We start from the raw sequence: 27980 nt of genomic DNA, 5'->3' as shown, positions 1-27980 counted from the left end.
CTTTAGTATTCTCTGCTTTATCTTGCTAGTAAGATTCAAAATCTTAACTCTTTCAGGAGACAGGGCTTTTGTCTGTGCACCTTGAGAGCTCTTCCCTCATCGGTCCATTCTATCAGCCCGTTATCCTGGGCTTATTTCACTGCACAGTTAATGATGCTTAAGTCTGCTGTGGAGAGAGTACTTAGTTAAGACTAACATAAAGAGCAGTCCATCCCTGTCTTATCTAAAGTAAAAGAAATAAATACAATATAAATAAATGTCTACTCCATAGGAAAGGCCAGTAGGTCTTGACAGTAGGTTCATATTAGTAGTGAAATAGTAAAAAGTTATCCAGAGCTTACTGTCAGAAGATAACTTTGGTTTAGTTAACTCAAAATAAACTTTCCTGATTTCAGAGAAATCAATATTGCATGTAATGCTGAATGTGTTTAAATGAATTGGTACACGATATGCACATCCCTCTCTCCAAGTAGGCTGTGGACATGTAGTCATGTTTCTGAGAATTGGTGCCATAATACAGTATGTTATGGTGAACTTAGATTAAGCCTCATGGGGAGGCATCGTTATTCAGTTAATTAAAGAACAACAACTTTGATACTATGCCATATGCTGTAAAATAAAATGGGAGCATGGCAGAAAGAGCCATGAATCCTTTTAGTGTATGTGAGACTGAGCCGTGATTTGTAACTTTCTTCTTGCCTCTGCAATACCGTGTTAAGTAGAGGCCTAATATATTTAAATAAAGAATTAATTGCATGTGGATGTGAGACCTTATCTTTTCCTGGGCTCTCTTTGAAACGTCTTACCAATCTACCTGGTTTTTGAGACTTACTAAAATCTTTCCAAAGTCTTTGCTCCATTCTGCATCTAATCAACTTTTAAACAGGGTCCTTTGTGTGCCTGTAACCTGGAGAAGACTGGCCGCTTGGTGAGAAACTGTAGAATCAGCAGTACGTAACCTAGCTAAAATGACATATTAAATATAGTCCTGTTACTATATAAACTTTATATACAAGTCAGATGTTGAGATTAATCAGAATGACAGGTTGTACAAGCATATGGCTGGCCTTTCGGATGGCCATTAGCTTGAAAGGCTGGCTTTGAAACCAGCTCCATTATTTATAGGTGAATCATGCTGCTGGGCTTTGTCGGGAAAAGGTTATTTCTCCAGCTCCACCGAAACCTCCTGTGCACGGAAGTGCCTTTTTCCACTGTTCCTGGAGAATAAGACAAATTATTCTCCAGGAACTTCTCCACAACTTTCTTCTTTTGGAAAGTTGTGGTGTCGAAGGGCATTCCAGCGCTGTAATGATGGATCTCGGGCATATGGAGTACACATGCTAATTACGCTGTGCTTACGGTTCACTCTATCCAAATGCCAAGGCATTGGGGCCTCAGAGCTGCTGCAGGCAAAATGTTAAAAGCCTTCAGCACCGTCTACTGCGCATCTGGGAAAAGGTTCGCTGCAGTCCCTAAAACATCTGGGGAGAGGAGGAGGGAACACATGCATGTCCTCCGTGTCCTCTCGAGGAGTTTGCTGCAGTACGGGCTGCCTGCAGCAGGACTGTGCTGCAGTTTGGCCGGATGACCAAGCGAGCTGGCCATGCTCCGCTGTCACCTGGAGCCACCCAAGCAGCGCCTATACTTTGGACTGCAGAGGTCCTTATATGCTTCATATAGCTGCCTGAATGGTCCCAGGGGCAGGGCTGCTATGAGAGCTCTGTTTGGGTCCAGAGCAACACAGAGAAGTACTTTACCACCTACCTGTTTCTCAGCCATTAGGTTTGGTCAGAGACAAAAAGATAGCTCTTCATCTGACAAGAAACAGCGCAACCTCCATGGTTTTTATTTAAAAGCATGGTCTGTCCTGGCCGTGGCCGTCTGTTGCATAATGGACTGATGCTCTTAAATGGATCTGCATTTCTGTAGCCGCCACCTTTTAAGAATTCGAACCCATGTCTGCTCCTTCCAGGTTTGTAAACTCCCAACTGGTGGTCCTGGTCACTGAACCAGAGGCAGGACCTTACATGTGTGATCTCTCTCTGCTCCATGCCTCTCATAGCAGCTACCAGGCGGTGTTTTATGCCTGTGAATCCAGCCCCCAGCCACTGCAGAGGCTTCCTCCTTTGGGCCAGGTTCCCACCTAACTGCTTTGTTTGCAAAGCTTTTGCTTTTTGCAGGGGAGCTTCTGCTTCTGCCGGTTACTCTACTGTAGTAATAATAATAATAAATAATAATAATAATAAACTTTTACCTTCTCTTTTCTCTCTCCATCTCTGTAATTCCCTGCTTGCTATTTCTCATTAGCAAGGAAGGAAGGAAGAAGCTGGGTAACAGAATGAGAAATTTCTTACCTCATAATTTTCTTTCAGTAAACAGCTTCTCACCATTCAGCCTGCCCAGATAGCACGGTAAATGGCCAGGAGACAAATTGATTTTTTTTTTTTCCCCTCTAAATAAAGACTCTGGTATATAATTTAATATGCTATATTGTGATGTTGTCTTAATACTAATAATTGCCTACTGAAGCATTTCTGCAGTCTGGGTGGCTTCTGGTGGCTGGCGCTGAGCTTGTCATCGGATCTACCATAGACAAACTCTGAACCTCAAAGGAGGGGGTAGGAGTTAGCCCACCTTTGCTGAGAGAAGGTAAGGGTGATGATAAGAAAATTATAAGTGGGAAGTTCAGCTTGTTCCTCTTTCTCACTTACCTGGGTGAGTTACTTTGCTAGGCTAATTTTAACCTGGAGCAGCTCTTTGGTCCAGACCACAGCGCTGGGAACAAGAGGAAGACTGCTGCTTTAATGGAGAGCTGACACAGGCCAGGTTAATGTGGATGTGAGTCTGTGGCCTTTGGATGCCCAGCGCTGGCCACTGTGTCTGTTCCGGAGGTGGGGAGTTGTCGGGTGGGAGCGCAAAGGCAAGTGTGGTAACTCTGATGTGGCAAAAGATGTGTCGGAGTGAGGCTGAGCTCTGGTTTGCACTTCCTCGTGACAGTTCGACCATTTCTACTTCTGCTAAAGGAAAATTGCCCTAATTTTTGGGCCATCATTTGAGGCAACTGTGACTTTTCAGTGATGTCCTAGGAAAATAAGTTAGCTTTGCTTTTGAGTTCTGATCGGTCAAATTAGCCTTAAAATGTTGTATTGTAAGTCTCCTTAAATTTTTCCTGTGCCTTTGTAGCTTAAAAACTGTGTGTGTATATATGGCCGTATACATTTAAATTTCTTCCTGGTGGAACAGAAATTGATTCCTGGTTAAAAAAAAATACAGATAAAAATAATCCAAGCAAGATTGTAGGATTTGCTTTCAAGTTCTCAGTAGTGCAGAGCTCCCTGTCTCGTTCTATTTGGTGCAGGGAGTGTGGCACGTTAGAGGAGTAGATTTACTTCTTAGTGAAACATATGTCCTTCTGCTGGGGTGGCTGAGCGCTGGCCAGGCAAGGATCCTGGGCTTGCAGGGACGGACAGCAGAGCATTTAGCTCCCACAGCAAGACCTGGCTACTTAACCTGCGAGCTGCAGTTGCAGAAATGATGCTTCAGCAACGAAACATTAAACCAGCTGTTCCCTTTATGGCTGGCTGGGGTGTAAAGCGCTCTTGCTGTTTTACATAGCGGTCTGGCAACACGGAGAAAGCGAGCTGGAGACTGATCGGAGCCCGGCTGCCTTTGGTGTCGGCTCTCCAGGGCATTGTACGGCCCTCTCCCTCCGCAAGAGATACGGCGGTGCTTTGCACTTGTGGGGTTTGGAGAGGGTAACTGATTAAGATGCTGGTCGGTTCTTCTGCCTCGCCTCTCCCTTTATATAAACTGTTACTGTTGGATACCCCTGCAGAGATTTAAAAAAAAATATGCAGAAAATAGAGGCCAGAAGGCACCAAAAAGAAGGAAGGGTGAGGGAAGGGAAAGGAGAGAAAACATGCCAAGAACAGCATAAAAGGCAAAGGAGGAAAATGCAGCAGGGAATTGGTGATCGGACGGAAAAGAGCAATAAGTAGGGGAAATCTGTCTTTATAGTCTCCATTTTTAAAAAAGTTCACAGCTGCTCAGGCAGGAGGGGGTGAATATGTGGGCGAGCGCTGGGATGTGAGCGGGATGCACCTTTGGCAGGCGCGCTGTGATCGGTCTTGGCGTTGCTAGACGCAGAAGTCACGAGTTGGAGAAGACTTGTGTCTGTGCATGGAAGCTCGTACCGTTTCTGGGCTTTGGAGCTGAAAAATGGCATTCGTGGTAGCTAATTAGTATGTTTCCAGGTGAATATTTGTCAAGTTGATCGTTGATGGTTATTGGTTTGATCAGCAAAAAATAGCTTTTGCTGTATTGTTGAGAACAGCCGTCCTCTGAGCGCTTGGTCATTACAGCAGGGTTGTGAGCTTAAAAAAGAACGATGAGTTGCATCAAGTAGGTTGCGCAAATGATGCTCTTTTTCATTATTTTCAAAAGGTGTTGGGGGGGGCGTGAACATTATTCCAGAAGAGGAACATCTGCTGCTGGTTTTGAGGACAGTGTCAAGATGTTCTTCAGTTCAAAAGCTTAACTTTCAGCTGTATTTATTTTGGGAGGTTGAAAGGATTTTTTCTTAAGGGCCTTTTTATATTGCTATGTAGTTCAATAAGCACGAGCTTACCTCTAAAGAAAAATCTTCAGAATGAGAATAGCATTGTTTATTGCTGGTCTATTTTTGTACTACCTGCTTTAAAAAGCATATGTATTGCAGGGGGGATTTCTGGAAAGAATGGAGTAATTAGCAGTTTTTCTGATGAATTAGTGTTTAAGTTAACAAATTTCCATGTCTGTTAGACTAGTGGCATAACCTTTAACTGGATATAAAATGTGTGGGTGCGGTTTGATTAGATCCTCCGTGGACTGCGAGGTGAAACAATAGCATTTGTTTCAGTGTGGATGTGCTGCCAGAAAAGCAGCAGGGTTGGTGTGGTTTTTTTCTTTTTTTTTTTTTTTTTTTTTTGTTTTTTTAAATTGAAATGTAATTTGTAAAAAATATGTTCGGTATCTAATAAAAGTTCTGTGCGAGATGACTGACTGTAGGAAGAGCTTTTCTCATAATTCATTCTCGTATATCATTAAGCACACAAATTTGAAATTCCGTTCCTGTGATGGGATAATTGTTCTGCGACCGCCGTACGAAGGCGGCTAATGCAGGAAGGCTGTCGGGTGTTAGTCAGCTGCTGCAGGACAGACGTAACACCCGGAGCTTGAGTCTCAGTGTGAGGAAATAGAGATGCAGGCACTTAATAAAGATGAGTTTGTAGTTCTGCGCCAGGTTAAGGCCAAATCTTGTAGGAAAACCTCCTTCTGCCTACAGCGACATGGATGAGCCCGATGCAGCGACAGCAAACCGGTTCCTCTTTGCTCCTTGTTCCTCCTTGCTCTGTGAGAAGGTCCTGTTTTCAGCAGATGGGAAAGAGCTAATGAGCTCGTACATCCCCGCTTTTGGACAGGCTTCCCTTGCACAGCCGCTTTCTCACGCTTGCCGTAGTAGGCTATGTAGCGGAGAGGTGGAATTTCTTTGTTTCCATTCGATCGAGTCTTTTCCCTCTTTGCCCTTCGTTTACACCCTGTTGGGCTTTGCCTTGACGCTTCTTGCGGTCCAAGCGTGAGGAGCCAGCCGGTGGGCGCTTTGCAGTGCCAGGGCTGTGTGTCCTGGTGCCGCCGGGCAGCCCGGCGCCGGCCAGCGATGCCTCCTGCCATCCCTCGTTGGAGGGAACAGACGTTTTTGGGAAGAAGGGGCCTCGCTCTGCGTGGTGCGGTGTGTTTGCTTTCTCTGAAGGAGCTAGCGGGCTGGAAACTTGGCTTCGGCTGGAGAGGACCCCTTAACCTTGCCTTGGCAGAAGGAAATAATAAAGTGACAGACTTCATTTATCTTTATGCTGTATGCGTGGCCTCGTGTGCTCCGTACGCCATCGGACCTAAATCCTGGTGTCAAATTGGCACTCTGAAGGAGTAGACTGTAATTTTCAAGGTGGCTTCAGGTACAATAAAATAAAGAACGTTTTCACTTAAATACGAGCATCCACATCATGCGTTTTGTGACCTTATTTCGTCAGTAACTGCAATTCATTTTGCTCCGTCCTTACGTTTTTTTTGTGGCATGCTTCTGTTATGACGGCGTATGATGACATTGCCAAAGGTGACCGGGGGGAACCAGAGCCCTCGGCAGCCGTGGGGTGCGTGCCGGAGGCACGGCGGGGCTGGCTGGGATTGCACAAAGCAGCGCCTTATCCAGAGCCGCGAGATCGGCGACAGCTTAAAACTGCCAAGAAAGATAACCTCCCAGCCTGCTCCGAGGCTCCTAGCCCCACAGTAATAAAACTCGCAGCGGACCCCGCTCCTACGGCCCCGCGGACTCTGCGCACACCTCGATGCGCCGCGAGTTCATTTGCACACCTGTCGATCCTCGCACGCTGCGCTTCGTGCCGCGCTGCTGCTGCTGCAGCATTTTCACATCCATTTCTCTTCCCTACCTGATTGCTACGGCACTTTGTCTGCCCTGCGCCGCCGCCGCTCCCCTCCCGGTTACCCACGCTTAATGAGTGTTCTCTTCACGCCCCTTGGTAAATCAGTTATCTTCCCCTCCAGATGGGTTCTTGTCCCCTCTGATCAGCTAATCAATTATATTCTGGTGCGGTTGTGCAGTGCCTTTTCTGACACTAAGCTACCGCCTTCCCTTCGTGCTCCTTGCAGCTCCCAAAGTGGCACTGGCACCGCTCATCAGATTTAGCCGCAAAAGCGTTTCTGTCCCGTTGGGTTCCTCCGACGATCTGCGGGAGCTTTCCGTGGCTCCCGTTTGTTTTAGTCCCTCCCTGGAGAGCAACAATCAATCCCAGTATTTCTGACGCCCTGGGCTCAGGTGGTTTGGTTTGTTGCTCAAGGATTTTTGTAGTGAAAAAGCTCCCAACTATTTTCAGATTTTGTCGTGCTCTAGCCCTGAAGTATTTCTTAAATGCTGGGGGGGCTTAGTGTCTGGTTTTCTGCTGAATAGGTGGAAGGGCTCTTTGTTTAAACTCTTTCAGCTCTTTGACTGCAGCGAAATGGTGCGGCGGAGGGTCTATTTGCTGCGTGGGACCAGAGCACCAAGTGCCTTCTATTATATCTGCTCCGGAGGATTTCCTGGGAAGTGTTCAGCCTCCATTTCTGTCTGTAAGGAAATCCTCTTATCTGGGCAGAGCAATAAATAGTGCTGCCTCCTGTAATAGAAACAGAAAAACACATTCTTCACATGGCTGTTTTTAAAAATGTGGAGTTTAAAATATATCAGCTGGAATGATTCTTCTGTAATAAATCCCCATAATAGCGTGCTATGTATACATTTAACTAGCTGCACAGAGGTAGGAAGAGGGGGAGACGGTGCGTTAAAAGAGGGTTTAGCGTGCATTTAGTAATGACAAGTACAGTAAATAATCCTACAGGTTTACAAACCTAATCCCCAGTGTCTGATTGTAGCCCTTGCGTCTACTAGAGTCTGTTGGAAAGACGTTAAAAGGCTGTAAAGAAAGGACTTTTAAGGGTTTTTATTTTTAAACACTGGGGGAGCTGGCTGGGTGAATGATGATTTTTAAGTGGCATGAATGTAGTTGACTGGGGACCTTGATGGGAAGCTCTAGAAGTGCCCGTCCTCCTCCATGTGCTACGGGGACATTAGGTGAGGATGGAGTAGGCTGCTCCTCGCTGCCTTGCTCTGTGCTTTTCCTGACGGTACTTGCATTTAAGAACTGGATTGGGGCAGGGGGTGGGTTTGTTGTTTTTAACCCCCAACTTATTTTTTTGCCTGTGCCCTGCAGTAAAGTTGTTGTTTTTCTTAACAGAAGAAATCCACGATGTCTAAGAGCTGTGCCACGTGATGCTACTGCTTTTAAATAAGCTTTTAAGAGGTTGGACCAGATGTTGGCTACATCTGTGTTTTTATTTTGTCGAACATTTCATTTCGGCCCTTTTAATAAGAGAGAAAATGATCATTTAGAAATTGTTTTGAAAAGTTTAGCAGCTGGGAAGATCTTTCTGGTATATAAAAAAGCAAGGGGTTTACTTTCTGTGCCCTGGAGTGAGCCGTATAACATCGAGCAGACGGATATTTATGGCTGGTGGGGTCTACTCATGTTGGAAACGATTGCCGTGGAAATTTTCAGATCAAAACGGATGTCTTCTGTTTTGAATTGGAATTCTGTAACAAAACAGGTATTTTTTTTCTCAGTGAAAGTGTTAAACTAGGGATTTGAAGGCACCTTCTCTTCTGAAAAAACCCTTGCATTTAATGAATGCCTATCGCCGTGGCAGGAAAAAGGACGACTTGCAGGCAGAGGGATATCCTGCAATTACTCCCTCTACTGCCGTTATGGGGTCTAAGAAATGCTTATTATGTGTAACTTGCTTCTGGATTCTTCTCTGCAATTTACCAGTTGGAGAATGAGTTTTCCGTCCCCGTTGCTAATTGATCCAATGAGAAAAACTGGCACCTAATTCAGTAACAAGTTATATTTAAAATGACATGTGAAATTGTTCATGGTGCCTGAAATTACATCATTTTCAGTCTGGCATATTAGGGCTGTATAAGGGAACAGACACCTACTGTACTGTGACATACTAAATTTTAAACCTCTGATCCAAAAATATAGCAGGGTATAGGAGGAGTGAGGTGTTTAATGATGAATAAAAGCAGTGCCAGCTTGACTTCAGTGGGTATTTTTATTGTTCTTAAGATGCTGTGGCAGTTTATGCAACAAATAATTTTGGGATGCGCAGAATTTTATGTAAAGTTGAGCAGTGACTTGAGTCCAGAATAGTTCTGTCACCACTTCCAAATTTTGATTTTTCTAGCCTGCAATTTTCAGAACTTCCTGGTGGTTTTTGAGGTTGGCTCCCTTTTTCTTTGTCCCTAATTCCAAGCTGATATCTTAGTTTATCCGGTGCAATGAATATGAAAAAAAACAAAGACTCTTCTTTTTGTTCAGATAAACCAAGTTGAAAGTTGGGGGGTTTTCCCCCAAATAACTTGAGGAAACAAAAGGTAGATAACATAAAGAAGGGGGAGACCGTGCCCCCTTCTTTCCTACAGCTCAGTGGTTAAAGTGCTTACCCAGAAAATGGGAGACACAGTTCGAGTCCCATTTCTGTACAAACTCCTTCCAACCTAGGAGACAGGTTATTCTGGCCTGGGCACTTTTACGCTCTGCTGTCGAGCTATTTTATTTTGTGTCATGTAACGTTTCTTGGGCCCAGGTGGACAGTCTCCTGGGAAGGCATCTCAGACACTAGACTACAGTATTTACTCCTTTCCTTGGTGGATATTTAAGCATTTTTCTCCCTGGAAATTTATATCTCGGCTCCAGCAGGAGAGACGTGTAATGCTGTTTTGCAGAATACCCTGGACTCCCGTGGGTGATGTGGCATACAGCGATTCCTCTCTGCGCTTTGTGTGATTACGATTTGCTAAAAAAATTCCAGTGAGTTATATTAAAGAGGCAGCAAACCACCGGGATGCATCTTGTCACCTCGTTTTTCCTCTCCAGCCTCCAGCCAGAGCGTCCTTTGCCATGTCCTTGGGTCGCATCCCCGGCTGCCTGGTCGTGGGGTGCCTGCACGAGGAACTGGTGGCCCTGGTGTGGAAAGTTCTGCTCTTACTGCACTACATAGAGATCGGACCAGAGGAAAAGCACATGTACTGAACAGTGATATAGTTGTTATAAGATCTTTTACACCTCTAAAGTATTGGGGGGAGGGGGGGGGAAGGATGTAAAGTAAATCTGGTGCCTGGGGCTAAAGTACAGTTAGTTTCCAAATGTAACGGCAATGAGAAATGTTCCTTAAGGCCTTTTCAGTCATACTAGCATCAGATTATCTGAATTGGTAAAGTTGATATTATGTTTATGAGAAAATTTCAGAAAAAAGACTCAAAGCACAGTATTATGCTGCTCCTTGTGATGGGACATTTTCTTTGGGGTGAAACCTATTTCGCATATGACTTGGTATGGAAAGTTTAAAACTTTCTGTTGGTTGTTAAGGTGGATTTTGAAAAGACATTTGTAAGCGCTTGGTGTCCGATACCAGTAAATATCTGTTGAGTTGAGCAGCTAGAGCCTTTGCACCACCTCAAGAAGCAGAGCCTTCATTCCTGACCAGGTGTTTTGGTTGGATTCCTGGCCCTGTGATTTCACCCACTTCAGGCAACTGGTTTAAACTCCTGAGTTTTGCCAAGCAGAGCATCGTTTGTATCTTCTGGGAATGCTCGTAATTCCTACCTTTGCTTGTCTTCACCATTTGGTACTCCTCGAGGCTCTGCGTAGCCATAACCTGCCGCTGGATCAAAAAGCTGCAGCTGCCTTCCCCCTCCGCCGGTCCAGCTCTGCTCCGTGAGAAAGCACCAGACTGGGGATCAAACCATTCAAAGGTCTTGGTTTGTGGGGAGGCACATCCCCAGGACTGGGGAGCAGGAATCATGAAGGTGCCAAACTGTTCCGCACCATTTTGGTTTTAATTTGTTATTGCAGATTGTTGAAACTTAATTGTTTTGGTTTTTTCTGCAAGTAAGCTGGTTAGGTCATCACTTGTCTAGTCTTGATTAGATATAATGGAAATGACCAAGAAGATGGTTTCATTTCCCAGCATAAGTCTTTGTTGAATAATTTGTTTCCTTCTCTACCTGGACTACATTAATATTGTATTACTACTGTACATTAATGTGATGTGGAAAATCAGGTTTTGCTGGTGTATGCTGTGCCAGTCCCAAATTAGGACTCAGTTCTGTGCTGTTACGCTTTTTAATGAATAGAATATTAAAAACCTTTGTTTTCAGAAGTCTTAATAAATACAAAACTAGAAAAAATGATAGTGAAATTGTAATTACAGAAAATCATTATTTTCTAGACCCTCCCGTAGCTTTTAAAAGTTACTTTAAAATTTGGAAATATTTTAATAATTCCCATTTTACAGATAGAAAAACTAATACACGTCTTTTTACAGAACTGGTATGAGGTAAGTGGTTCAAATGATGATAGATCAGAATCAAGAAGAAAGCTGTGATATGACTGTTGGCATGATGTGTTATTCACTGGTCCACATTGCTTCCCTGAAAACAGAAAATATTTTCGAAGTCATAATTTACGGATAAATTGTTGACCTATAGGCTCTGACAGAGAAATTCATGTTACGATGAAAGAAAAAGGGCCACCTTTTTAAAATGGTTTCCTCAGCTTCCTGCTGAACATTTGTGGCTGTAAATTAAAATGGGGGAAAAAAAGGCAACTGGAAGTGTCTGACAGATTTTTAGTACTGAAGAAGACTGTGCTGATTCCTGAATGTTAAATGAACACAGTGTGGTGAATTTGTGTGTGCATGTGCGCCCATATTGAAAATACTCAGCAACGCGTTAAACCTCCTGGATGGACGTGGAAGAATGCAAATCTCTGAAGGATGATCGTTAACTTTACCATAGAACTTGAATTGCGATAGATTCTGAAGAAACATCTTCCTGATTAAAATGTGTTCTTTTCTGTAGGTGAGAATACAGGAGATGGTGAATTAGATCTGAGTGGGATCGACGACAGTGAAATAGATCGGGTAAGGTGTCCTCTTATTCTGGGTGTCTCTTCATTTGGATATCTGAGAAAGACAAAATGGTTCTGATCTGGTTTATCCTCTCCCCTCCCTGCCTCTTCACTCTGATCCATAGAGAGGTTTGAGTGATTTCGGTGATCTGAGATCAAAACTAATGTTCATGCAAGCCTGTGAATTTGGTGTTCCTTGCCCAAGTTATACATATATGAGACTGCTGCTGCTGCTCACTCTTACCATGCTGGAATAATTATGTTTTAGAATGTCTTTTATTCTGAAGAAGGACTTTTAAAAGTTTGGTGGAGTTCTAAATTAATTATTTAGTTAAGATATATTCAACATAGAAGGCTGCCATGGAAACCAAACCATAAAACCAGCATGTACAGCTTCTGTGTTCTTTCAAAGATTTCTGTAACGTTTTCTGGATTTATTATTATTTGTGTGGCAGTGAAAGATACCCTTTACCGTATAGCCTGAATATGACAGCCAGCCAGCTGTGGAAGACGGCTTGTTGAAGGCTACACAGCAGGTCAACGCATGAACACGCGACAGAGCCCGGCTCCCCTGACTTTGAGCCTGATGCCCTCTCCAGCCGCCACGCTGGTTTAAAGTGTAATTTGAACAGATAATGCCAATGCTGAAAACTCCTTTTGGGGTAGAAAATCATTGAGAGCGGTGAGGTCGTGTATAAGTTACTGATCTGCAGAACGTTGTTGGCGATGGATGAAGGAGCAGGAAAATGCTGAGCTTGACTTCAGCCATGAAGTGGTTTTTGCTAGGCTGGGCGTTAGGAAGGGTCTTGTGAATCAAGCAGACGTGGTATGGAGGGAGCGGGGAGGCTGAAGGTTTTCAATATAGCTGGTCCATAATTTAAACAATCATGGGGGAAGAGCAAGCACATTTTCTCCTCCTCCTAGGCTCTGTGATGAGGTCATAACTCTGCTTTTATGACCTCATGTTCGTTTCCATTGCAATAGACTGTAATATTGTAAGCCCAAGATTATGAACTCTCTAAAAGTGTAAGAAGGATGGATAACTGAGCTAGGAGGAAGCAAGTTTTACTATTATGGCTCACTTTTAATAGAAGCAGATGAAAGAATAAAAATATTGGTCTGATAAACCAGGACTTGCACAGCTGTTTGCTTGCCTTGTTTGCCCTCGGAGGAAGGACTCCTCCTTGCATTAGTTTCATTTGACTGGAGTTATTTTTCTCATAAAATCCTATATATACATTTTACTTCAGAGAAAATCTCAAATGCCTAAACCCATAAGATGGAGAAATCTCAAATTGTTTTTCTTGCCCTTAAACATCATTTTACAAGTCTTAGGTCTGCTGCTTAAAAATAAAGTGTCTTGTTCATGAAGGATGACCCAATTTGTCTTCTCCGTTCTGCGGAAGTTCTTTAGTCCCAAACAGCATCAGCTGTAGAGAACTTTTGTTTCATGAACAGTTGTGCTGAATACTGGGTTTATTTTTACATTTAAGTAATTGAAGAGGAGAACTATCTACCAACTTGCCAGCCTGCCTGCTACCTGCCTGTTTGTTTAGTTCTGTAATCCATCTGAATAGTTCTAGATGTGTTTTACAGCTCCACACCTACTAATGATGTTACCAAGACTAAGTGGAGTTAACTGAAAAAAGCCTACATGTGGTTACTCCCAACTCTCTGAAATGCAGACGACTAAAGCTCCAGCAATCTAAGCTGGTTTCATTCACACAGATGTGGCCATTGAACTAATAATCTCAGTAACTGTGCCTAAACCTTTGCAGAAACCTACTCGGAAGACACATGTTTCTGTTTTGGTAACACAGGGCAATGGTTCCCATACTGTTTTGAATTACAGACCACCATCAACACACAGAATTACTTGCAGACGATCATGTTGTCATGATACCCTCTTCTATCATCTGAAAAAGATCTTAAACCCAGGATCATTTTAGGTTAATTACAGACCACGTACAATGAGTCCTGGATGGTTTTTGGCCACCCCATCATAGTTTGGAAACCAAGCGCTGTTTTTTGAAAACATGTTGGTTTTTTCCAGCTTCAGAAGTTACTAGAAATGCTCTCTGAGTGTCACATCGCAGTCATGTTTTCTTTTATTAATGTTTTTTTAAAAACGGAATGTGAATTGACCTTGCCAGTGGTTTTTCAATTCAGTTTTGCTCTATGGTTTTCAAGTTGATTTCTGAAAGTAGATAAACTTGTTTTGTCTTTTAGTATATACTTAACGAAACAGAAGCTCAGATAAAAGCAGAACTGTGGATGAAAGAAAATGCAGATTACTTGAAGGAACAAAAAGGTAAGTATATAGGACTGAAATTCTCCTTTTGGCCGGTGTTGCTAAAATATGCAGTCTGTGTAATCTTCATGCTGGTTACCCTTTTGTCATCTTTCAGAAAAGGAAGCAAGAATAGCAAAAGAGAAAGAACTTGGGATTTATAAGGAACACAAGGTATTAAACTGTGTGCTAATTGTGTCTGTTTGAAAATGTCCTGGAAATTCATTACATTTGCTGATCAACTCCATGTAGGATGTATGGGCATAATGGTACAGGTCACCACTAAACGAGCAAAAGCTGTTGTATCTCTACCTGTTATTGAATTACAAGGCTGTAATTTTTCAGGTGGTGAGTAAAACACTTTCTTGCCCAAACTTTTATTTTAAATTACTATTATGAGAAAATTCTGTGCATGGCAAAGTCAGAGCTAGCTCTTTGCATTTATGATTGCTGTCCTAATTGCTTGCTTATTTAAATACAGGTCTTAAGACATGCCTTTTTTTCTTTTTTTTTTTTTTTTTTTTTTTAATGTGTGCATGGGGAATTTGTTTGTACTTGCCATAACTTCAGTAGCTTTCTTTGCTCTTACAATAATGATTTCTTTATGAAGAACTGAATAGATCCTTGTTACAGTCACTTGAAGGAATATTTTGTTCTACCTTTCATAAAGAATGCGACAGTTATGTTAACAAATGGCATGTCCTGTCTCCATGTTTAGCAGTTTAAAGCAGCCTAATTGGCCGTATATTCACGATTTATGGCATTAGTATTTTGTGTAATTGAGCAAGTGACAAGTCAAATCTTCCACACGCAACGAAAATCCATGTTAGTTTTTAGTGCGCATATCCTCTATCTTTTTTTCCGACTAATGCAAAAGACAGAGTTTCCTACTTCCCCTAGGTATTTCAACAATAAAAACAAAACCAGACAATGAAATACTGTTTTATGCTTCAGAGTTTCTCATTCATCCCGCACTTACGCAGACGTGGCAGTCTACCAGCAATTTTCAAAATTGTGTAACTCATTTGCACCGCCAAGTAGCCCAAACACCCGCTTTTTTGTTCGGGCAACACAAGAGTTTTTCTCTAACTCTGTATCGTTTCTGACAGCTCGAATAGAACTTGATTAATCTAGTGCTTTCCAATTTCAAGGTAGCACTTGACCCATGTAGGTAAACAGAGGGGCTATTATCCATTAAAAAATAAATCTCCTGCAGAGCTTGGTGTTAAAACCTTCCTTTGAAAAGGAAAATGTCAAATGAGAAACAGAGGTTGGTGGGGGTTTTTTGTTGGTTTTTTTCCCCGTACCTACCCAGGCATGGGACATGGCTAGAAATGTTCTCCGGTGTCATTTCTCTCTGTCTGGCTCTGCACGGCGTTAGCCTCCGCAGCGCGACGCTGGGCTGGGGCTTGCAGCGTTTGCCTGGGCAGGGCGGTTGCAGGTGACATTGCCGCTGTGCTTGTGTGTCTGCAGCCTCCTGCTTCCTATCCGTCGGCGTTCATGCCGGTCCACGCTTGGAAAGCTGCGGCTAATATTCTTGGCCTTTTTCAGTGTGGAGGAGGAGTTGGGTAGATGCTCTCCCACGCTGCATTCAGACTTGATGTAAAATACCATTGCAGTTTCGATACGGAGTTGTCAGTGCTTAGGGGAGTCGTGACCCAGCTTGACTCTAACTTTAAAGGCCATTTTAGCAGGGGAATTTCTTTATTTCCATGCTGGGTGATGCTATCAGGGTTCTCGTTCCTGTAACAGGAGTTCACTCCCTTCTCTTTTTTTCATGCGTGAGAAACGGCCCGTGTTTCTTCTTTGGCAGCATTGCAAATATTAAGTAAAGAATCTGTAATAAACCGTGTGGGCATTTGGCAAAAAGCGACCACTTACCTCTCGGAGAAAAGAGACCTCTCGGTCCCGTTGAGTGGCAGGAGAGGGAGTGCTGGCTTAGTGCGGCCACATCGCCTGCATCCCCGCATCAGCAGCACCTGAGCCAGGACTGCTGAACTGCAGCTCGCCCTTCTGCTTCACGGAAACTTTGTTTGTATCTACATCACTAATTTTATATTTTAATTAAGCCAAAGAAATCTGCAAAGAAGCGGGAGCCAATTCAAGCCAGCACAGCAGGAGAGGCAATTGAAAAGATGTTAGAACAGAAGAAAATCTCAAGTAAAATTAATTATAATGTGCTAAGGGACCTGAACAGCAAAGGAAGTAACACACCAAAGAAAGAGGATGACAGCACTGATGACAGCACCAACACCAAGAAGCTGTCAAGAAGAAAATCTATTGCCAGTAGGAATATAGCCAACCCTGTAAACAGTGTGGGAAAAAGGTACTGCAATTGTTCATTTATATCTCTGTCTGTGAGACTGTCTATGTATCTTTCTGAGCCAGACAATGTAGGGACTGAAACATTTGTTTGAGGCTAAAATAATGTCGGGGCTCTGTTTTTATTTATTTTGCCTGCAGTGTCGTGGCGACACCTTATTTATAGTTCATGTATCAGAGGTCTGCTTTGGTGCAAGTTAATCATCCTGAAGCAAAAAAAAAGAAAAAAAAAATAAAAATCAATGGAAATTCATAAACGTGAATCTTTCAGCTGGGGACACCTTTTCTTCATGTAATCCTGACATTTGCTGTCCTTCCTTTCTAAGTTGTCTGTATCAGCTGACACGACACTAAACATTCGAAAGCTTTGGCTTTTTGCTTGATTTGAAAAATACAGTTCCCATCTGTTTTGACAGCTAGCTGTTTTGATTAGCTTTTATTTTAGTTTTATTCCAAACTTTTGTTGTTAATTGATGACACAAATATAAAGCTTTACAGTAAATACGCTTGTCGGGTTTTCTGGTCTGCATTTGCAAATGTTTTATAGTGTGATGAAAGCTACTATTTTAATGAGTAAAATATTCGACTTGCTGGGCAGATTTGTAGCGTGCTGTAAAGTATGAAAGGAGATTGATGTGTCCTATCTGCAATATTCAACTATGTTATTCATCTTCAGTTTATGAAATCATTTTGGGTGATCATTTGAATTGTGTCTATATGTAGTAATTTCTTATTTAGGTGTTATTTATTTATTCACTGCCTACAAGACATAGGTTTTTTGCTTCCAGAAGTATAGGCCAAATGCCACAAGTAAATTTAGGTATTTTAATTCTGAAACGCAAGATGATGTCTTTGCATCATAGTTCAGATTTAGGCATGTGTTGCAACTGGGTAAAGGACCAGGGAGGGCAGGAGGGCAGCCAGCCACAAGGTGCAAGAAATCATCCAGTCGTGCAAGAACGGGAGACACAGGATTCCTAAAAACGTGAAGCTGGGAGGGTTAGTAAGCGCACATCCCTCAGAAGCTAAGCAAAATAAGGATGACTAGACCCAACCCCTTATTCTGACTTCATTTGACAGCCAAGCTTTGGCTTTGGCATTTGGCATTTGGCTTCTCAGCCAAAACTGAAGACCGTGCTGCTGGCCCCACTGTCACCGGGATACAGGTTTTGCAATGTACCAAGCATCTTTTCTTTCTCTGCTGTACCTTCTTTATTCTGTATTTTACCAAGATAGCTTCATCCTTGTTCAACTTCTCACCCTTAATATCAACAGCTTTGCTTTCTGGTTCTTGACTTGCTGTGGATTTTAGTCTCCTCTATAAGTTGCTACTTAAGGTGATGTCTAATGACCCAAGCGCATAAGTTTTCCACTAATGAAGGAGAGTGAAGATACACTGAGGATTAACTAACAGCATTTAGCCTATGCTTTATTTGGATTTAACAGGTATTAATGAATCGTATTTCTGGTATTTCTAGTAAAAATATAGCTGATTCAGTTGTCTGAAATGCAATGCTGCGATGGGAAGTAGGGGCCGGTAAGGATCCCAGTTGCATTTCAGAGCTCAGCAGTAACATCCACACTCGAGCTGCTTTGCCGCATCCGAACCTTGTCGCTTCTGAGGTTTGCAGAAATGTTGGGCACTCGGAGCTCCTGTTGAAGTCAGCATATTAAACTCTTAACAGGTGTTAAACTCTTTGGAAAATCATGCCATAAATATTTAATTTAACAGTGGTGCAACTTGAAAAGGTTTCTAAATAAATACAAATCAGTATTTTCCAAAAGCAGCTAATAAAACATGTTTATTTTTCCTCTTGAGAGCCTAAAGTACGTCCTTAAGATGCATAACAAGAGTTTCCTGATGATGATTAGCAGATCTCGGATACAATGAATTTTGCAGCAGAACTTCAGAGGAGGTTGGGGATACATGCAGATATGTGACTTAGGAAGATTTTGCACTCCCAAAGTAGGCAGTGTTCCTGCTTCAATAATATCAAGGACTTGGCAAACCATTAGCTGGGCTTTTTTTTCTTACAATTAAAGATTTATGACATACTTTTGATTTTTTTGCTAGTAGTCTAAATGCCATGCCTTTTAAATCGCATGCATAAATTTCTGTGTTCTGCATTGTTCTTATATGCCATGCATTCATTGCCTTTGTTCAGCATTGTTCCTCTGAGAGGTGAATGGCTAAATACTTACCCAGTGATACAAAAATCATGGTAATTTATATGCAATTAATAATAATAAAAACCCTGAGCACTGCTCATTAGAAAATGAATGAAGCACATAATGTATCTTTCTCCAGGAGGCATTTGCAGAGATCTTGCTAACCATTTGGGTTTGTAGTGATTTACAGTCCTGCGTGTTTATATGTCTTAAATGTTTAGTAAGCTGCGTATGACTGCAGTAGCACCTTGCATAACCATGCTTTGATGAGGTCCTTTAGTTCATCTGAGTTATAGTCAGATTTTAAAGAGCTACTGATTTAGTCTTGATCCCAATTAGAAGATACCACTACCAAGTTACAGGGAGCTTTACAGGCTAGGAAAGGAATACTTGTTCTTGGTGATTAAAGCAGCGCTCCTGTAAAGGTATAAAATTAGGAAAGTAGATTTTATTTTATTTTTTGTAATAAATAAGTATCTTTATTGCTTTCCTTGTGCCAGCCAAGATTTTACATACCTCACCAGGTTTGGACAGATAATGCAGCTGTTTGTCGTGTCATAGAAATCATCTTCATATACAGTATGTAGCACCCTGGAAATAGGAAGTTGATCTTCATCTCCATCTTTCTAATTGCCCCTTGCTATAAAACACTCTGTGCTGTTATTTCTGCATAGAGGACTTCAGATTATCTGTAAAAAAAAATGGTTACCCCAGCCAGACATGGTGCAGTCTCTGCGTGGTTTTTGTTTTTTTAATATGACATAAAGTAGCAGTTACAGTGTTAATCAGTTAAAATATTGAAAAAGCTTTTGTTTACTGATGTGATAATGGTAAGCAAATTTTACAGTCTTGTAAAAAGTTGTTGATTTGCAATAACTTTATAAAGAGCTGGAATGCTAAGCACTGTCCCAGGAGCATGCTTAAACTGGATATTCTTTCAGTTGGTGGCCCTTTATTAATATAGCTTTATTGTTACTATAATGACTTAATGGTTACTTGGATTCTGAAGACGATATAGTTTATCTAGTTTTCATAGAAAATCCTAATTTTGAAATCTCAGAAGTGGTTGGTATTTTCTGAAATACTGTTAGGAAGATACTTTCAAAGAATTCTTCCAAAGATCTTGCAGATCTCTCCTTTTTAGATTAAGTATACATTATATACATCAATATTTTCAGAAGCAAATGGGATTTTTGAGCAGGTTTCTTTACTGTGAATGCTGTGCAACTTTTTGAGTTTTGGAAAAAGACGTTTTTCTCAGACACATCTCCCAGAATTATACTGGGTTTTTTTACTTATTGTATTTGTAAAGATGGTAGAAGACTAGTAATGACAATGTAAGTAATTTTAGGGAATTTTATGTTGTGTAAATGTATTTCATTACATTTCTTAATGCATTTTTGTTCCAGTGGGTATCACGATTGGTGTTTCATACGTAAAAGCCATTTCATTCTCTGTGTGTTCGAGATATGACACAGTGGATGTTACCATAATAGATGTTGCAACTTTAATTTCAATTACCAGTTGCACAGTTTATTTTCACTAATGTCTTCTGTGCATATGAAGCATAAGAATAATATGTCGAACTCCTAGAAAAGAACAATTGCCACTTCGAACTACTTAAAACCTGAACTCCAGTTAGAGCTGTGCTGTGCGCTGGAGATCTTCAAGTCCAATAAAGAGGGTTTTTAGGACTGGAAGCTTTTGGTTAGAAGCTTAATAATTTATTTTATATTTACTTGAGCTAAATCTTACTACATTACTTGTGAAGTGAAATGTGTTGTACCAAGAAAATGTAGGAACAAGAAAGCTTTCAAGTCGCTACTTTTTAAAAATTTTAAGCCTATTTATTGCTATGTGCTTGAAATTGGTAATGATATCAGAAAAGACAGGATATATTATCGGGGGAGTAAATGTGTCAAGTTAATCTCCTGAAGAATTTGCCTTGGAAGAAATGAAGCAGGACTGTGAAACACAGCTGAATCCGTTGTAATGAAACAAGGTTGTTCTGAATGGAAGCATATGAATATATAATAGAAAACCAAATCATGCCTGCTAGGAATATGACAAAAGCCCTTGGCAGAGATCTCGGATTTGATTAGATTTGGAAATTCACCTCCAAATTCTCTCCGCGGTCTCACTTGTATTTATCGACTATCCATTTTGCTAGTAGACGTTGGCATGTGGCTCTACCTGTGCTTTGGAGCCATGGAATCTGGATATTGTGAACGGTGCGTTTGCAGTACCAGGGACTTGTTCTGCTGCTCAAGGTCCTGCCCTGGGATGCCCACTTTCAATTAGCATCTGCTCTGGCTACATTTTTGTTGGCTTTTCAATGGGTGTCATGACCCCAGAAAAATCCCCTTGATTATTAAGGAGAATGTACGTAATACTTTCCTACAGCCTAGCATTTGACATCTCATTTAACCTGATAAATTACTTGGTACTTTCTTGGCTCTATTGGAATCACATTCCCCCAGGGGCGTAAAATACGGGCAGAAGCCTAATTTAGGTGCTTTGGAGGAGCCTGACAATCCCAGCTCCCACCCTCGTTTACAGGCGGCCCTTTCTGGTGTCCAGAATGTGCATGTCACTCTGTAAGGTGGAAGTTTGTTTTGATCTCGTTGGCTTTGCCAGATTATTTTTGGTAAAATTATGGGGGGGAGGGGGCATGGGGTGCTATTTATCACACCCAGCCTGAAGACTTTGTCTTCTCTTGTTGATACTGCTGATGTCCAGCAGAATCTGTATTTCTTTCACCTGGGGCATAAGGAGGGAGGAAGGCCCTAATCACCTGTTTCCCTGTCATCCAGGATTATTGATAACGATAATCCCTTTATTTGTAGTTTTATTGTTTCGGCGGGTGGAGGTGGTGTGCTGAGTGCTGAGCTGCGGGTCTGATTGTCCCGAAGGCTTATTCTACATTGGCCGTGGCTTATAATTTATTTTTATAAACCCAAAGCAAACAGATTTTTTAATGTACAATATTTTTAGTTTATTTTACATTATGAGACTGGTATTTGTGGCAGGGAGGAGCATGAGCTCATGTTTTCCAGATTAATTAGATCAATCCAAAACGGCATGAAACAAAGCTCAGTTTAAATAATCCGAGGGATTCCTGGGTGTCTGAAGTCCCCGTGTTTGGCAGATACAAAGCTTTTGAGAGAGCATCTTTTCCATGCTAACCTTAGTGGTATGCATTCTCTGTACAAATCAGCCCTTTGAGATGGGATCTTAAGAGTGATTTTATATGCTTTAATTTTTCCACCATGTATTTTTATTTTTCAGAATTGCCTTCAGCTCTTTGTCTAATTTACTTTTGATATCCTGGTTTTCTCTCTCTACTTTGGAGTATGTTACATGGCTTGGAATTCAAGTGTATTTACTCAAAGTGAGGTATTAAATTTTATTTCTCGTCTTGTGCTGCTTCAGGTCCTCTTTTTATATGTGACTAAAGTACTAGCACCGATTTCCTGCCTGGGATAAAATTCCTTGCAGAAGATACTGGGAGTACTTATTGAGGTGGTAGTTAGGAGTTTCTTCTATAGCTTTATTATTATTTGGTTGGTATTTTTGGTGTTTCCTCTGGAAGCAATCTCATGTTGGCTACGGGATTAACTAGGCTGTGATTCCTGGGTATGAATGTACACGTGGTGGGAGCCTTCCCGTTGAGCATGTGGAGTCAGCTTTTGGTTTGAATACTGCGTACGTGGTAAATACATTCTCTAACCGCTTTGACATAACTGTTTTCTTATGTGATCTGCGCTTTGAGAATTTCTTTGGAGTGTAATTTTATGTATGTTTGTGCTTTGCTGTGGTATATAATCATTTAAATCAAAGGTTAATCAGAATGATTAGTCATTTTGAACAGGAAAACGGTGACATTTGATAAGTACCTCCACTTAAAATAAATCTTACCAGTATTTTCCAGTCTTGTAACTTTTAGAGGGACAAGCTTATACAAATTATGCTTAGTATTTTATTTACAAAAAGCAAAGCCAAGAAAAAATGAATTCAAGACTTCCAAAGTTCTGCTTTTCAGGGCATGCATCTCCTTATTAAAGTTAGCTGGACAGGGAAGAGCTTTACGAATGACCTTGAAAGGAGCTGACACATGCATTTACTTGTTCACAGTTGATTTGAGGAGTTGATCTAGTAAAGCCTGTAGTAATGTTGTAACCTGGCTAATGCTGCAGGTTACTGCTGTTCATATGAGCTAAGAAGCCTTTTATAATAAGGAGATAAATCAGAGGCAAGAACTGGAAAGAAATGTATCTGACCCAACATGTTTTAAAATGAGTGTGTGTTTTTAACTTCTGAACACTGAAATGTGATGACCAGCAGTCTTTCCTTCTTCATTAAGCGAGGACACAGGAGGAAAAATGTGTTTCTTGTGTGTGTAGTACCATGCTCCTGAGCAGACACGGAGTTAAGCAAATGCCACCGAAAGATTTGGGAGGCAGGAGCTAGCACGTTGTCCAAGGAATGGTGCGGCAGGTTATCCCTTAACCCTCAAATTCATTTCTCTTGGCACTGAGATAGAACAGAGGGATGGGGAAAGAATTATTTTTTTCCCAAAAAAAACAACAAAAAAAAGAAAAAACAGCTCCCCAAACCCATCCTTCCAGAAGCTGGCAGGTGATTGTCAGTATTTGATGTTTATTCTGATTACTCAGGCTATTTTGAAGATCAATTCCCCCTGATACCAATGACAGCATTTTTCTTCCACATCTGATGGGCTCGATACCCCTGAAAATATGGGCATATTAAACGCTGAAACATGTATGGATAGTGTTTCTCACGGCTGTGCTCCGCACCACTGAGTAAGGAGCTCCTTTCCAGCCATCGCCCGGCACAGCTCGCAGCCCCAGCCCGCAGAGTCTGGCCGTACGGGTGCTGCTGCTGCAGGACCTGCTGCTGCCGCTGACTCCCAAGTCATTTCGGCAGCTATTCCAGCAGCTCTGCGCTCTTCTGTCACGCAGCATTGGTTTGTTAGGGTGAGGTTACCGAAAAGCTCATTCCTTCAGCCCTCAATCCTTTCCTTCCTCCTGCAGGAGGAGAGTTACAGAATCGTTTCCCCCTTTCACGCCTGTTCTGCCAGTGAGTTAAGAGAAATGAAGTTAAAGGTATTGTGGTTTAACCCCAGCCGGCCACTAAGCACCAGGCAGCTGCTTGCTCACTCCCCCCTACCCCGTGGGATGGGGGAGAGAATCAGGGAAAAAAAAGTAAAACTCGTGGGTTGAGATAAGAACACTTTAATAGAACAGAAAGGAAGAAACTAATAACGACAATAATAATAATAAAAGGATTGGAATATACAAAACAAGTGACGCACAATACAAGTCACTGACTGATGCCCAGTTAGTTCCCAAGCAGCAATCCCTGCCCCCGGCCAACTGCCCCCAGTTTATATACTGGGCATGACGTCACACGGTATGGAATACCCCTTTGGCCAGTTTGGGTCAGCTGCCCTGGCTGTGTCCCCTCCCAACTTCTTGCGCCCCTCCAGCCTTCTTGCTGGCTGGGCATGAGAAGCTGAAAAATCCTTCAGTTAGTATAAACACTGCTTAGCAACAACTGAAAACATCAGTGTGTTATCAACATTCTTCTCATACTAAATCCAAAACATAACACCATACCACCTACTAGAAAGAAAATTAACTCTATCTCAGCTGAAACCAGGACAAAGTTTTTCTAGCTTGTTATGTTACTAAAATGGAGTATTTTTCCTAAGAATCCCAGTTTCAGATTTGTTAGTTTTTGAGTACTGGAATAAATTGCCAACATTTCAATATAGCAACTAACCTACCTGTATTTTCAATCTGTAAAATATAATTGGACAAAAATGCCCCTGGAATAGCTTAATAGTAGGAGAATAATAGAAAGAAGCCTTCTCAATGTGAACTGTACCAATTTCTGTAAGTTCAGTGATGCTGCAAATCATCTCTAGTTGTACGCCATTCATTAAGAGCATTCAGATTTTACAGTACAGACATTTAATGTCAAAATTTGGTTTAGTGTAAGGATAAGGGAACATGGTCTGCTGGGACTACAGAGGAGTGTTCCTGAGCTGTCATTTACTTGGACTTACGAGAACCTTTGAGAAATATTCATAAATAACCCCTTCAAGATTGGGTGAGGACACATTGAGGCTTGTGCGACTGTTTCAGCAGTCACAAGCATCTGCCAAATCCAGTGCTTGGTTCCATTTACCCCAGATTATTAGAATGCCTTCAATTCAAAACCGAAAAGGCATTGATCTGGCTCGACCTCTTGGCCCAGACCCAGGTCAAGTCTCCTTATTTTTACAGCAACCTTCTTGTTTGTTTAATATAAATTGGATATTGCTTTTCCGCCTCCCACTAAAGAAAATCGTCTCCTTATCGGATTCCAGGGGAGGTCAGCTGGGCAGCGCAAAAATGCGGAGGGGATTTTTGTGACTGTCTGAAATAATTTCATCTTGTGTTTTAAGACCAAATAGGAGCAATTTTAGCCCAGAAGATAATTTCATATGACAGCTGGATTGCGAGCGCCTTGTTTATCTATGTTCTCATTTTCAGGTTGGTTATAAGAAAATGCTCTGCGAGCTTTTTTCTTGCAAATTACACTCAGTAGGTCTAATGGGAGCTTAATATAAATATGTATGCGCAGTCTGTTGAACTTTAATAGCGTGTTAGCAAAAATAGTTGTATGTGACGTGGGGGGTGAGAGGAGTGGGAAGAAACAAAGAGATCGAAGTGTTATGGTTCTTGTTATCAAACCCTAGAGGTGCATGTCCTGCTGTCACGGCTGAGAGTGCTTCAGCGCTGTGAAATGCTCGTTCTCAGTCTGGAGATTTTTCTGATTTATTTCTTTGTGTTTTCATGGGTGGAAAATGGTTGGTTTCTGAATTGATTTTCCTTTGACCCTAGTCCAGCAGGGTCTGCTTGTTGATCTTTGCAGTATATGTCTGCTCATTTTTTTTTGTATAAACCAAGGGAAGTGTGTGTCTGATGTGTTTTAGATGTGCAAACAAAGTTGAGTCTTCAGTGAATATTTATTAAATGTTGAAGGAAAAGGAACAAAACAAACAAAAAGTTAACTTTTCCTCACTAAATATGGCATCAGTTATTTTTATCAAGACTAATAACCAAACTAGGAGAGAAGGCACATGAAGCTTCTTGAATCTTGATGTTTGCACGGATTGCCAGACCGGATAGCTGGCAGTCATTATGTGGTTATGACTGCAGTTCTTTCACCATGGCTGGGTAAAGTATTGAAAAGTTATAGCAGTTTGTTGCAAAACTTGAAGTACTGTTTTTGTTCACATAATATTGAAGAACATCTACATAATTAGTTTTAAATTGGCCGGTGTGCTGTAACTTAGTCATTTATGCAAGTGCTGTTCCATTACCCAGCGATGCTTCTGGTGTGCTGACTGATTTCAGTTTTACCTTGCTGCAGTTGTTACTAAATATAGGATGAAACATACTGAGATAAGTTCTAAATGTGGTCTTGGAAGATATATGTAGCAAATTTAACTTTTTCTTCTGTTGTTGAATTTCCAATTTACTGTTAGTCAGAAATTTCTGCACAGCGTTTTCCCCTTCCTCCAATGCAACACAACGATAGATTGAACAAACCCATTGCCATGTTTAGGATATGCAGAAACCAAGGAAACTTCCCCACCCGCTCTAGATCAGCCCATCTCCTTCTCTTCTCTCATACAGACCCCTTCTCAGCAGCTGTCAAAAACTGTAGATGATGGGAAACCTTTCCGTTAAAGCAGGACTGTGATAGCTGGCAGGGAAAGGATACATACAACGAGGCTAATATAGCCCCCAGCGTGACATGGCGTGGTAGATTTGAAATCTGTATCGATACTCAGAATTGAGTGCAGCCTTGCTGAATTGGAGCACTAGAAGATGCTTGGACGCTGAGAGCACTCTCAGGCCCCGTACAGAATAGAAGTGTTGGGCATGTATTTAATAGTCTGTTGTCTCTTTATTCAGAAACGGTTTTAGATGCGGTATTTATCTGAAAGAAATATATGCTACTTTACAGCATAGTGTTCTTTTAAGAAATTATCAACATATTTAATCTGAGTGTTTTGAGGTCTGAAGTATGAAGGACACGCATACAAATCTGGAAGTGGAATGAAGTGGCTGGCATATTTATTTTGTAAGGTTATCTTTGCCTGTCTAGAGTGGTGACATGGTATTTTTAATAGAAAAAAGGCTTTGCACACTTCTGCATGAATTTTATCCTGCAGCAACAAAGAAACAAAATAATTTGGAGTCCTAACTAAAACGACAGCTGCTGAAGTTGACCGAGACAATCGTCAGATTAACGCTGTAGTTGAATCAATCAGTCATCTGATGAATTAATAATGGAGATTAAAGTCAACAGTGAATCAAATGATGAGGTGAGGAGAAGCAAGACAGAAATCAGGGTGCTTTAAAACACGTGACTGGTTATTACAAGGCAGCATTGCCTGCTGCCCGGCTCCTGGAGGCAGGGACGAGCCCTTCCAGTTTGGGCTTTAGTAAGTCGATTTAAGGGTTAATCCTGTGCCTAAAGGTGCTACTTAATTGAAGCTGGTTTAGACACTTGTTCTTTTTCCTGCCAAATGAACTGTGTGCAAACAATATTGGCTTAAAAAATTGATATGCAAATCTGGCACATATTAAACGTGTTTGCACTTTATTCACACCTTTTGAAATAATACAGAAAAAAATGCTGGGAACAGAGTAGAAGAAAGGTGAACTCCTTTGTGTAGGTTGTTTGTGGAACAAGGTGGGTAGGAGAGCAGCTCGGGTTGCTCGTATTGCTGAGGGATGCCTGCCATGGGCTTTCTTTGGGTATTCCTATGTCAGGCTGTACCCTCTGGGGTCTCTCCTCCTGCTCTTCCTCCTGCTCCTGCTCCTCCTCTGGACAGTGTCCAGGAGATCAGGATCATTAATGGCTCTCAGTGATGTGGCGGTGCAAAAAACCCCACCTTTTGCTGATGTGTTAATTCGTGATACCCCCTCTGCCACACCTCTTCAAATCTTCTAAATGCTTTGGTAAAATAAGAGCTTTCTTTGCTTACAGCCTGGTCCAGTCCAAATGTGATTTTGACCTTTAGGCAATCTGGAATGTAAAAAAAATTATTGGACCTTACTGTCAGGCTTTATATAACTTATTTTTATTTTTAAAGTCAGAATGTATATATTCCAAAAGTATAAGAGAGAAGCTTGCTGAAAAAGCTTCAGTCTTATCATGGGAAAAGTTCAGAGTACATTTACCTTAAATTTCCTTAAATCCCTGTAGGAATAGAACTACTTTTTATCCATGCATCCATATTTTCATATTCCTAATGTTTCTTAAGATATTCTTGGTCCTTTTCACCAGCAAAGCATTGGGGTGATGAAATAAATTGGTTTAACTGGATTACATATGTTGATCTTGTATGGCTCCGATAGGCTGTGTCATACATTTCATGAAAATAAACCTAAATTCTGATTCATCAACTCTAAAAGCATAAAATGACAGTACTTAATTCTGTTCAATTAAAAAAAAACCCCAAAAACAAACAACCAGAGGGAGGGGAAGCCATGAAGGGAAGAGAAGACAAAGTAAAGGGCTAATTAAGGATTTAAAGCCACAGAGGTTTGGGGTTT

At 41.5% G+C, this 27980-nt stretch overlaps 1 protein-coding gene across 2 annotated transcripts in view; it reads left to right on the top strand.

The window, feature by feature from the left end:
* The window catches only part of BRF1 (BRF1 RNA polymerase III transcription initiation factor subunit), a 176537-nt gene that overhangs the window by 115759 nt on the left and 32798 nt on the right, over positions 1–27980 (top strand). For both annotated transcript variants that reach the window (XM_049828830.1, XM_049828831.1), the window contains 4 exons: positions 11510–11571; positions 13788–13869; positions 13967–14022; positions 15918–16174. In XM_049828830.1, coding sequence (XP_049684787.1) covers positions 11510–11571; positions 13788–13869; positions 13967–14022; positions 15918–16174 — 457 coding nt within the window. The remainder of the gene's footprint in view (positions 1–11509; positions 11572–13787; positions 13870–13966; positions 14023–15917; positions 16175–27980) is intronic.

This window comes from Accipiter gentilis, chromosome 25 (genome assembly GCF_929443795.1).
Source record: "Accipiter gentilis chromosome 25, bAccGen1.1, whole genome shotgun sequence".
In the NCBI taxonomy this organism is placed as follows: Eukaryota; Metazoa; Chordata; class Aves; order Accipitriformes; family Accipitridae; genus Astur; species Astur gentilis.
This window is presented reverse-complemented; position numbering and strand designations above follow the sequence as displayed.